Source organism: Hyperoodon ampullatus, assembly GCF_949752795.1.
Source record: "Hyperoodon ampullatus genome assembly, chromosome: 1".
Lineage (NCBI taxonomy): Eukaryota > Metazoa > Chordata > Mammalia > Artiodactyla > Ziphiidae > Hyperoodon > Hyperoodon ampullatus.
The window spans coordinates 58,413,817-58,427,122 of record NC_136914.1 but is presented as its reverse complement, the minus strand read 5'-3'; the positions used below and the strand labels follow the sequence as shown (position 1 = coordinate 58,427,122).

Here is a 13,306-nt window from a genome sequence, read left to right as displayed (position 1 = left end):
AAGTCAGAAAGAGAAAGACAAATAACATATGATATCACTTATATGTGAAATCTAAAATATGACACAAATGAACCTATCTATGAAACAGAAACAAAATCAGGGACATAGAGAATAGACTGGTGGTCGCCAAGCGGGAGGGGGCTGAGGGAGGGATGGAGTGGGAGGTTGGGGTGAGCAGATGTAAGCTTTTATATATAGAATGGATAAACAACAAGGTCCTACTGTCTAGCACAGAGAACTATATTCAATATCCTACGATAAACCATAATGAAAAGAATATGAAAAAGAATGTACAAAAAAAAATAAGATATAGGAAACAATATATATAATTTAGTACCATTTATTTACGCTAATTATAAATTCACTGAATGCTCTCTAAAAGTAACAAAAAACTCTAAGACTAATGACCCTATATCACAAGATACCAACTGAGAATGGCCATACCCTTTTGTTCATTAACATAAAAAGACCAGGCTAAGACAAATAGCTTCCTTTTTTCCCTGGGAATAATGGGGGTGGGTATTTTTCTACTCCACATCTTCATGGAAAAAAATTGATTTAGTTTATATGTGGAATATATCCATTTTGAAAAATGTATAAATGCAAAATACTTACCCACTTAGCAACTGGACACCCATTAGAGCTTTTTCCTTCTTTCCCCGTGTACACTACTATTTCTATCCTTATTGCGTTTCCTTTTTGACCATACCTGAGTATGAAACACAGCGAAGGGAAAATAATTGCAATACACTTTTAACATCTTCATGTGCATAAGATATAGATTTACAGAAGTACAAAATTCAAACACTCCTCATAATTATAACTTTGTTAAAAATTTACTTTCATGTGGCAGATATTTTTATTTGTTATCCAGTTCTGTTTACTTGTCCTTAAGGATCACTCTTTTAAAAAATGGCCTGGCTTCAAGACAAGCAAAAGGAATGTGAATGCAGTGTTGACAGAGGTAATTTTAACTATTTCTACCATTATACAATAATATAAAGATAAGTATGTCTGCATTGAACAAAGATAGCCTTGCTTTGTGAAGGTCTTATTGAGTGCCCAATGGCTTGTGTGAGTGACTCAGCAGGGACACCAGGACTCTATGCTTTTCCTGGGCCCTAAGAAACATCAAATTCATGCTCCTGGAACTTTTCCATTCATCTCAAGTTTGTTCCCAGAGATGATTTCACTGCATTGAGTCAGATCCCCAATAATGAATGATTTTAACAGGGAAGCATATTTCCTCACCTATTCTCCATGATTTCCCTGACAGCAGCAACACTTGGTCCTGCCCCAAGGTGTGTATAATATGGGCCTTTGTCTTTTTGTATAACTCGATCTGTGGAAGGAATAAGATTATTAGACCCAAAAGTTTACAGAATTGCATAGGGGCAAGGAAGAGCTTTTTTTTTTTTTTTTTTTCAATTCAGAACAATGAATCTTGACAAGATTTTGGTAAGCTTTAGTAATTAAAGTCTAGGACAATAGGCCCTGGAATTTAACTTATCCCTTTCTTTCTGCTCCTAATTAATCCACTCTTTCTCTTAAGAATCAGAGGAGGAAAAACATATTTTAAATTGTGGTTCATATTTATTCTCAGATCTCCTGCTTTAAAAAAATTCTATAAAAATTGAGGTACAAAATTAAGCTACCCAAGAGCAATACATCTTAAAAGCTTGGCCTCAGAATCCTATTAAAATTGAGCCCGACAATTGCACTGCTAAGATTTTATTCTATTACACATGCACACAATTATGTATTTATAATACACATGTATACAAGAATATTCCTTGTTACAATTGTACATAATATTAAAAGAGAAACACTCTTAACATCTTTCAATGAGGTAATAGTTAAATAGTATGTTTTAAAAGCCTTAAATTTTGTAAGACTGGAAACAAAATTAAAATCACTAATAATAAAATATAAAATAAAAAATATAACAGCCATTTTTCTCTAGAAAAAGACATTTGCACCATATTTCTGTACCATTTGAATTTTTGTGTAAATTACATAGTTCTTAGAAAATGGTATTTTAAAACTTGGCCTCTGAGATTCATGTCTAACTAGAATCACTGGGAAATGCATGTGTACCTACACCAAAAGATCATTACTTACCATTTTAATTGGACATCAGATATAACATAGGATTATTTCTGGGGCTACTTAAGCAAGATACGGTGAATAATTTTTAACTTATTGGTAATCTAGAGCAGTGGTTTTTAATCAGGGGTATTTTTGCCAAAGGGGACATTTGGCAATATTTTGGGTTGTGACAACTGCAAACGCTCACCCGTGTGTGTGTGTGTGTGTGTGTGTGTGTGTGTGTGTATCACTAGTGAGTAGAGGCCAGGGATGCCACTAAACAGCCTACAATAGATAAGGTGGTCCCCCTACAACAAAGAATTATCCCACCTAAAATGCCAATAGTGCTAAATTTGAGGAACCTTGATCTAAAGGTTAATTACTCTAATTTTGCTAGAACATAATAATACTTTCACAGAAATCCTTTACCCTCAGATATGATTGGGATCCTTTACCCTCACTTTGGATGATTTCTGAAGTCCACTTTTTTGTTTCTCTTTTTAAGTTTTGATTTCTACACAATGAGCACAATAACCTCAAATGTAACAATTATAGGAAAACATGTAACTGACAAGGGTATTCAACAGTTCCAGGTCCACTGCAGATACTGAATAAACTTTGAATGCCTGGCTGTCTTGACTCCGACACTGTGTTAAGGTAGTATGTATAAGGAAAGGATCTTGAAACTAGACAATCATCCTATTGAAATTTATGTATGCAGTCAAATTAGACGAGCTCAGGTATATAAATCTTACTGGCATTTTAAATTAAAGAACTTTTTAACATTTTTAATGATATTCAGAGAAATAGTCTCTTTTTCACTTCAGATTTTTGAAGCAACATAGGATGGAAGTTACAAATACAGCCGCTGGAGCTGGGACTGCCTGTCTTAGAATTCCAGTTTAATCATTTACTAGCTGTGAACTTCTCTTACTCAGTCTCCTCACTTGTAAAATGGGGATAATAAGCATTCCCTTTGGTGGGTTGTTGTGAATATAACAAGTCAAGGGTGTAGGACAGTTATCAGACTTGCAGTAAAAGATCTGGAATAGGAGCCATTATCATTAATACAATCTTTTCTCCTTGGTCCAAGAATCTCTCATTCTGCCAAATTGACCCTACTCAGACAGCATTGCCACCCCTTCCAGATTGTCAGATCCTCCTCCTTGGAGGCTCTTCATTCTTAGAGAAGCCTATCTTTGGTGCCTGGTATGTGGTAAGCTGTCAAAACTGAGTGTTGAATGATGAGCAGAGAAATGGAAAGATTCATTTCAGAATATCAAATGTACTTTGAAAAATCAAGAACTAAAAGTCATTGCTACACTTCACTATTTTTTCTATTGTGGTTAAAAAAATATCAGAATGATATACTTACTTTATCCTTCCAATCAATCCTTTAACCACCCATTCTGGAATATACTAATGAACCATCTGCTTCTTGATTGGGTTAGCAATTACACAGATACTTTTTTTATAGTTATTTGTTAAGTTGTACATATATTTTATGTTCTCTGTATGCATGCTCTACTGCACAATTTAAAAATATATATTTTTAAACAAAAGACTTAAAGGTTGAAATTCTTTTGAATATAGGAAGAATAAACTGTGATAACGTATTAAGGGACTTCATTCTTATGATATGCACAGTAAACAACTTGAGACATCTAGCTTGAGAGAAATCAAATTTTCCACTTAAGAAAGTTTCCATATTACCAGTTGGATTTCCTATTTATCTGAGCAGCATAAATAAAGGTCCCACAGAAAAATGGGTATAGAATTATTTAGTCCATCCTAGCTAGAATATGAATGGGGCAAAAATGTCATATATAAAATGTAAACAAACTTGATTCAGTCACAACTTGAGGCCATTAATGCAAGAAAATGAAGAAACTCACTTACCAAGACAGTTGCAGGTAGGCAATTCAGAATCTTTTGTTGTGGACACCAGGGTTTTCGTAGGATTAGTAAAGAAGTTCATCGCATAATCATTAAAACTTTTCTGTGCACTGTCTATTGGGGAAAATTCTGATGCTCCAACACTAGATAAACAGACGTCCTCTTCACTTTTGGTAGAAACCACTGTAATTCCACCTGAACATACTACATTTAGGTTCCTGAGAATTTGTGCTGGGTCCGGTAAAGGGGTCTCATGAGAGATACCAGGCAATGTTGGCAGCCTCTGATGTGTGACTTGGTCTTTAACATCCTGTTGGGACTGTGTTTGGTCATTGCCAGCCATCACATTAGCACACTGGTTAGTTGGAGAGGATGGCTGGAGTAAAGGATGAGCTTTCTGATTGACATTCACTGTTGGCTGTACCTGAGCATATCCATTTTCTGTAAACGCCTGTCCATTGGATTCTGTTTTTAACTGGATTATGGGGAGAGAATCTAAGGGTTCAACTTTCATCTTCTCCTGTGCTAATTCAGGATAATACCGTTCAAATTTTATTTGAGTGAGTGGAGGAAATAATTTTTTGTGTTCTAATGCTGAGCTCCTTTGAGTCAGTGGTTTCCATACTTTGGTTAGGGGAGGAATTTTTCCCAATAGAATAGGAAAGTCATGTGGACCAAATTGACCAAATCTTTGAAATTTAGATGCTATCCAAATGTCATGTAACTTACTATATTCATATGCCAACTGTTCCTGTTTTTTCTGGTCATTTTCTTGATAACTTATAATCACAGGTTTCTTTTTCCGTCGATCTCTTGATGGGGTAGATTTTGTCTTTTTCTGGATTGTGTTCTTTTGCTTTGTTACTGAAGGTCCTTGATTATTTTGTACACTGGAAGGTGGTTTATGCTCTATTGTGCCCTTCTCCTGGCTATAGTTTTGCTGTACATTATATGCAACAAGGCTTGTTGGTGTACTTTCAACTTTTTTGTTCTCCGGTTTTATACAATTGAATTTAATTATTGATGCAAGTTGTGTTAACTGTGCAGCAACATCTTCTTCTATTTTACTATGAACTGTATCTTGACATGAGGGATCATCCTTTGAGTCCAACTTGATGCTGCTGTCCAGTGACTGGTTACAATACTCCGATTTATTAGTCGTTGTTGTCAACTGATGCAAATTTTTGGAACTGTCAAGAGCAATTCTACCTTGAGCAACATTTTTATTGGTATCGGTTTTAGATGAATTTGAATTTGGTATAAAAACAGATACTGAATTTGTGACTGTTGAATATTCCTGTGGCTTTGTGGATGCTTGGTTACTAGGTGAGCTGTTGTGTGACTTAGAAATATTTTGGCCATTGAACATCAATGTGTTACATGAACTTTGCTTTTCCAGAGATGGACAGTGATGAAGGCTTTGTGGTCCCCCTTGTAAATTTGGGTCTTGGAGGTCTTTTCTTACAGAATACAGGATAGCTTTACAGCTGTTAAGCAAACTAGCTGTTCTCTGTTCTGTTTCTTCATCCTTCTCTGACTTCGATGGTGAGGAATTTTCTGATGGGGCTTCTGAAAGTTGTGTTAGAGCTTCTATGGCCACTACTTGTTCTAGCGTTAATCTCCTATCTTTCATTAGGGATAGAAGACTTGGTTGAAGTGTTGGTCCTTCTTTTAGTTCTCTACTTGTTATAATTTCTAGGGATTTTGGTTGATCACTTTCATTGTGTATAATACTAGTATGACTATTTAAGTTGCAGTTTGCAGGATCTGGAAAAGACTTACAATTAAAGCCAGGCTTCTGAATGACCAAAACATTACTTCTCCCCTTGAGATGATCACAGCTCGCACTAGTAGCAATGGTGCTCATGGCATTGTTATGGTTTGCAGTGTCTTTCAGGAATTTATAAGGATTGTTTTCAAATGCCTTGCCAAGTTCTTCAATGTTGATTTTTTTAAAAGACAAATTTGTTTCAGTTGGCAAATAGTGTACATTTTTAATGCCGTTTCTTACAGTTTGTGCAAACAATTTTTGAGGTTCAAGGAGGTCAGTAAGTAGGATTTTTTTCCTGTCATCTCCAGAGCTTTTCAAATTTTCAGCTTCTGTTTTAATTGTATTAAATTCTCCTTTAACATGATCAGTTAAGTGTGATTTCTTGTTTTGTGCCCACTTTTCCACTTCAATACCTGTCATACTTTCTTCATTATTAGTTACATTTTCTAAGGGACATGAATTTAATTCCAATCTTTGTTCTTCCTCATGACCACAACTACCGTATTCCATGGATTCTGACTTGGGGCCATTTACTGGTTTGTTGTCAAAATCTGCCTATAAAATAAATAGAGAAATTACTCTTATAATCTGCTCAAATATCTAAGTAAGAGCTGTAAGAACTTTACAATTTAAAAGCAATTAAATGTGAAGTCCCTGAAAACATTTTATTTTCACTTTTTAACATTTTTAGAAGTTATAAAATACCAAAAAGGGGAAAGAAAAAAAAGAGAGGTGGAAACCATCATATTCCCACGACTATTAATATTTTGGTATATTCATTTTTTTCCAAAATAAAATTTTAAAATATTTTTACATTGATGCCATTCAATGAACAATACTTATTATTTCAATGCAAACTGTACTGAAGTAGAACACACACACACAAAAATATAAATCATAAATATATAGCTTGTTGAATTTTCACAGAATGAACACCTATATACCCAGATCCCAACCAAGAAACTTACATCTAATAAATAATAAGGTCCTACTGTATATCACAGAGAATTATATTCAATATTCTATGATAATCTATAAAGGAAAAGAATACAAAAAAGAATGTGTATATATATGTATAACTGAATCACTTTGCTGTACAGCAATAATTAATACAACATTGTAAGTCAACTATACTTCAATAAAAAAATAAAAATAACAAAAAAAAATTTTTTTTTATTAAAAAAACACATCTAGGGCTTCCCTGGTGGCGCAGTGGTTGAGAGTCCGCCTGCCGATGCAGGGGACACGGGTTCGTGCCCCGGTCCGGGAAGATCCCACATGCCGCAGAGCGGCTGGGCCCGTGAGCCATGGCCGCTGAGTCTGCGCGTCCAGAGCCTGTGCTCCGCAACGGTAGAGGCCACAACAGTGAGAGGGCTGCGTACCGCAAAAAAAATAAAATAAAATAAAATAAAATAAAAAAACACATCTAGTCATCACTCCACTGTCAAAGGGTAGCTACTGCTATCACATCTATCATAGATTTCTTTGGCTTATTTCCCAACTTTATACAGCTGACTTCCTTTTACTCAAAATTATATTTCTGAGAGTCATCGATGTTGTAAAGTTTAACTGTAATCCTTTCATTCTTACTGCTATACAGTAATTCATTGACTGAATATACTACAATGTATACTCTATTCTACTGTAGATGGACATTTAGTTTTAGTTTTTGGCTATAACAAAGAATACTGCTATAATATATTACTGCTATATTTTGGTGAACTTGTACATACATTGCTTGGAGTGGAAGTGCTCGGTCATTCAGTGTATGTATATATGCATGTACTTTAGGAGATAGGCCAAATCATTTTCTACAGTGGTTGTCAATACACACTCCCACCAGAAATTATGAGTTTCAATTTTTATTAACAATTAGCTCACATTCTTATTAACAATTAGTATTTTCTGTCTTTACACATCAGCCTTTCTGGTGAGTGGGTAGTGACACCCCTTTCCAAAAATTTTTTTGAGATGAAGTTCCCATGAAATAAAATTCATCATTTTACCATTTGAAATTGTGTAATTCTGATTTTATTCACAGTGTTGTGCAACAATCACCTCTAATTCCAGAACATTTTCATCACCCCTAATAGAAACACAATACCCATTAAGGAATCATTATTCCCCCCACTAATCCCTATTTTTTAAACCCTGAAATAGCTCATCCAAAATTATACCACAGGAGGAGACAATAGGGGACATTTTGGTCAGGAGCAAATAGAAAATAACCTCTATAATATTTAACGTGGCCCTGGATGTTCTAGGCAATGCCTTGAAGACAGTAAAATCTAAATATAAAAAATTAGGAGACTTCTTACTGAATGATGATTATGTAACTGACTCCAAAGAAAAATCAGGAGTATTGACTAAAAAAAAGAATCAGAGTTCAGAAGAGCCATATCTAATTTCTTTCTTTTTTTTTAAACTGTGGCTTTGATTCCTATCTCCTAATATGCAACAAAAATTCCAGATACATTAATAATGTAAATATAAAAAGATGTAAGAATAAGAAAATTTAGAAAGTAGGAAAAATCTTCCAAAGCAAGAGCAAAAAGTGATAAGCCATAGAAGAAAAGATAGAATTCTTTGACTACATGATATTAACAATCTTAAAAGCAAAGACACCATAATATGCTTTTCAAATTGCTGATCACAACCTATGAATCCCAATACCAATATCATGCTTTGTGACAAGTGTCTTTTAATGGAATATTAAAGAAAAATGTGTACACTACATTTAGTAAAGGTAAGTATTATCATATAATTTTTTTTTTTTTTTTTTTTTTTTTTTTTTTGCGGTATGCAGGCCTCTCACTGTTGTGGCCTCTCCCGTTGCAGAGCACAGGCTCCGGACGCGCAGGCTCAGTGGCCATGGCTCACGGGCCTAGCCGCTCCGCGGCATGTGGGATCTTCCTGGACCGGGGCACAAACCTGTGTCCCCTGCATCGGCAGGTGGACACTCAACCACTGCGCCACCAGGGAAGCCCTATCATATAAATTTTTATGTATGTGTTTGTGCATTGAATCGTGATGTAAAATGTATTTATTTCCTGATATGCATAGCTACTTATAAAGGTAGGAGAAATATTGCCAAAAATAAATTGAAAAGTCAAGTGACAGACTGGGAAAATATTCGCAATACATATAAACAGTTACCATTCTTGGGCTTCCCTGGTGGCGCAGTGGCTGAGAATCTGCCTGCTAATGCAGGGGACACGGGTTCGAGCCCTGGTCTGGGAGGATCCCACATGCCGTGGAGCGACTAGGCCCGTGAGCCACAAGTACTGAGCCTGCGCGTCTGGAGCCTGTGCTCCCCAACAAGAGAGGCCGCGATAGTGAGAGGCCCGTGCACTGCAATGAAGAGTAGCCCCCGCTTGCCACAACTAGAGAAAGCCCTTGAACAGAAACGAAGACCCACCACAGCAAAAATAAATTAAAAAAAAAAAAAAAAAGAGTTACCATTCTTAATGAAAAAGAGCTCCAACAAATTAAGAAGGAAAATGACTCAATAGAATAGTGAGGAAAGAATAGGCATATGCAATTCACTTAGGTGGAAATCAAAAGGATCAAAAGCTGTCCAACTTTACTAGAAGACAAGCAAATGAAAATAAATGTCATGTTTTCATCCATCCAAATTGCAAAACTAAAAAAGTAGAAATGTATGTAAGCAAATCATAATACAACATAACATTTACAGTAGAGAAAGTATGAAATAAACTCATATAATCATATTGTGAAAAATGTGCAGCCATTACTCTATGTATCAATATTCTTAGTATATCATTAACCAAAATAAGATGCACATGTGACATTATCATCCCTTTTTATTTAAAACACACAAACACTGGGGATTCCCTGGCGGTCCAGTGGTTAGTACTCAGCACTTTCACTCCTGTGGCTGGGGTTTGATCCCTGCTCCAGGAACTAACATCCCATAAGCCTTGCAGCACAACCAAACACACACACACACACAAACTGGTCGAGCACAGAAAAAAAGCTGGTAGTATAAACCTAAAGTGTTAATAATAGTTACCGCTGTGAAATAGAATTAAAGGGGAATTTTTTTTTACCTGAAGCTTTTAATTTTATAGGTATGCATATCCAAACACACTGGACTATACATTCCCCTACAGAGATGATCTTGAGATCCTTTTAAAATTTATGTACTAAAAGCATAAGACAGTCTCATTAATTAATGAGCTTAATTAAAAAGCAACTGACCAACACAGAAACAAACTTATGGTTACCAAAGGGGAAAGGGGGGGAGGGAAAAATTAGGAGTTCAGGATTAACGGATACACACGACTGTATATAAAATAGATAAACAACAAGGACCTACTGTATAGCACAGGGAACTATATTCAATATCTTGTAATAACCTATAATGGAAAAGAATCTGAAAAAGAATATGTATATAAATATGTATAACTGAATCACTTTGCTGGACACCTGTAACTAACACAAATTGTAAATCAGCTAAACTTCAATTTTTTAAAATGTGCTTCCAACCTAACTGTCCATCGACAGATGAATGAACAAAGAAGATGTGGCACGTATATACAATGGAATACCACTCAGCCATAAAAAGGAACAAAAGTGAGTTATTTGTAATGAGGTGGATGGACCTAGAGTCTGTCATACAGAGTGAGGTAAGTCAGAAAAAGAAAGAAAAATACTGTATGCTAACGCACATATATGGAATCTAAAAAAAACAGTACTGATGAACCTAGTGGCAGGGCAGGAATAAAGACACAGACGTAGAGAATGGACTTGAGGACACGGGAGAGAAGGGGAAGCTGGAACGAAGTGAGAGAATATAGCATTGACACATATACACTACCAAATGTAAAATGGATGGCTAGTGGGAAGCTGCTGCATAGCAGCTTTGTGATCACCTAGAGGGGTGGGATAGGGAGGGTGGGAGGGAGGCTCAAGAGGGAGGGGATATGGGGATATATACGTATACATACATATATACATAGCTGATTCACTTTGTTGTACAGCAGAAACTAATTCAACATTGTAAAGCAATTATACTCCAATAAAGATATAAAATAAAATAAGATAAAAATAAAAATGTGCTTCCAAGAATTCTGATAGTGCTAAAGATCTTTACTTTATGATACCCTCTAGTTTCTAGACCACCCCTACCTATTCACAGTTCATTTTGCAACTTCTGATTTTCTTGTTTTCCTACTCAATCTAGATCCCTTGGACTGCTGTTTCAATAGTTTTATTCTTTGATCTCCTGCATTTTTCAAAGACAAAGCAGGTAATAGAACATACTTGGTATACATATTAGAAAAAAAATTGACTTTTATTATTCAGTTATAACTCATGCAGCTTTTAAAAAACACTGGGTATCACAAGTTTATAAGTACATGAAAACATGTCCTACACTCTGCTAACTATAAAACTAAACTTTAAGAAAACGGAATTCCCTGGCAGTTCAGTGGATAGGACTCAGCGCTTTCACTGGAAGGGACCCAGGTTTAGGTAACTAAGATGCCTCAAGCTGTGCAGCACAGCCAAAAAAAAAAGATACATCCAAATAATGTACTCACCACAAAGTGGGTATAGAGGGAACACACATCAAAATAATAAAGGCCATTATGATAAGCCATAAGCCCACAGCTAACATCATACTCAATGGTGAAAAGCTGAAAGCATTTCCTGTAAGATCAGGAACAAGACAAGGATGCCCCTCTTGCTACTTTTATTCAACATAGTATTGGAAGTCCTAGTCATAGCAATCAGACAAGAAGAAGAAATAAAAGCAATCCAAATTGGAAAAGAAGTAGTAAAACTATCACTGTTTGCAGATGACATCATACTATACATAGAAAATCCTAAAAAATTACCAAAAACTATAAGAGCTCATCAATGAATTTGGTAAAGTTTCAGGATAGAAAATTAATATACTGAAATCTCTTGCATATCTATACACTAACAACAAACCATCCGGAAGAGAAATTAAGGAAACAATCCCATTTACAATCCCATCAAAAAGAATAAAATACCTAGGAATAACTCTAACTCAGAAAACTATAAGACATTAATGAAAGAAATTGAAGCTGACACAAGCAGATGGAAAGATATACCGCATTCATGGATTGGAAGAATTAATATTTTTTAAATGACCATACTATCTAAGGCAATCTACAGATTCTATGCAATTCCTGTCAAAATACCAAATCAAAATTACCAAATAATTTTTTGTATGAAAACACAAAGGACCCTGAATAACCAAAACAATCTTAAGAACAAAGAACAGAACTAGGCATATCATACTGCCTAATTTTAGACTATACTATATAGCTACAGTAATCAAAAGAGTATAGTACTGGCACAAAAACAGACACATAGATCAATGGAACAGAATAGAGAGTCTAGAAATAAACCCATGCACTTATGGTCAATCTACAACAAAGGAGGCAGGAATATACAATGGGGGAAAGATACTCTCTTCAATAGGTGGTGCTTGGGAAAGCTGGACAGCTACATGTAAAAGAATGAAATTAGAAATTTTCGGACACCACATATAAAAATACACACAAAGTGGATTAAAGAACAAAATGTAAGACCTGAAACCATAAAACTCATAGAAGAAAACATAGGCAGACACTCTTTGCAATAAGTCACAGCATTATTTTTTGGATCTGTCTCCTAAAAGAAAAGAAACAAAAGTAAAAATAAACAAATGGAATCTAATTAACTTTAAAAGCTTTGCACAGCAAAGGAAACCATCAACAGAATGAAAAGACAACCTACTGAATGGGAGAAAATATTTGCAAATGATATGACCAATAAAGGGTTAGTATTCAAAATATATAAACAGCTCATACAACTCAATATAAAAAAACGCAGGCAATTAAAAAATGGTGAGAAGATTTGAATGGACATTTTTCTGAAGATATATAGATGGCTAAAAGGCAAATGAAAAGATATTCAACATCACTAATCTTCAGAGAAATGCAAATCAAAACCATAACAAGATATCACCTCACATCAGAATGGCTATCATCAAGAAGACCACAAGTAACAAATGTTGGTGAGGATGTGGAGAAAAGGGAACCCTCGTACACTGTTGGTAGGAATATAAATTGTTGCAGCCACTGTGGAAAACAGTATGGAGGTTCCTCAACAAACTAAAAGTAGAACTACCATATGATTCAGCGATTCCACTCTTAGGTATATCTAAAGAAAATGAAAACACTAATTCAAAAAGATACAAGTACCCAAATGTTCATAGCAGGATTATTTAAATAGCCAAGATATGGAAGCAAACTAAGTGTCCATCAACAGATGAATGGATAAAGAAGATGTGGTATATTATATACAATGGAATACTACTCAGCCATAAAAAGGAATGAAATTTTGCCATTTGCAACAACATGGATGGACTTGGAGAATATTATTCTTAGTGAAATAAGTCAGACAGAGAAAGACAAATACTGTATGATATCACTTATATGTGGTATCTAAAAAATAAAACAAATGAATGAATATAATAAAACAGAAACAGAATCCCAGATGTAGAGAATAAGCTAG

General features: G+C 35.2%; 1 protein-coding gene across 4 annotated transcripts in view; it reads right to left on the bottom strand.

The window, feature by feature from the left end:
• TET1 (tet methylcytosine dioxygenase 1) overlaps positions 1-13,306 on the bottom strand; it is a gene marked incomplete at both ends in the record, with an annotated part of 122,889 nt that overhangs the window by 41,240 nt on the left and 68,343 nt on the right. For 2 of the 4 annotated variants that reach the window (XM_079699019.1, XM_079699020.1), the window contains 3 exons: positions 616-709; positions 1,252-1,342; positions 3,988-6,310. The exons of the other annotated variants lie outside the window; for them this stretch is intronic. In XM_079699019.1, the coding sequence (XP_079555145.1) occupies positions 616-709; positions 1,252-1,342; positions 3,988-6,310 (2,508 nt within the window). The remainder of the gene's footprint in view (positions 1-615; positions 710-1,251; positions 1,343-3,987; positions 6,311-13,306) is intronic. 4 annotated transcript variants of the gene reach the window in all.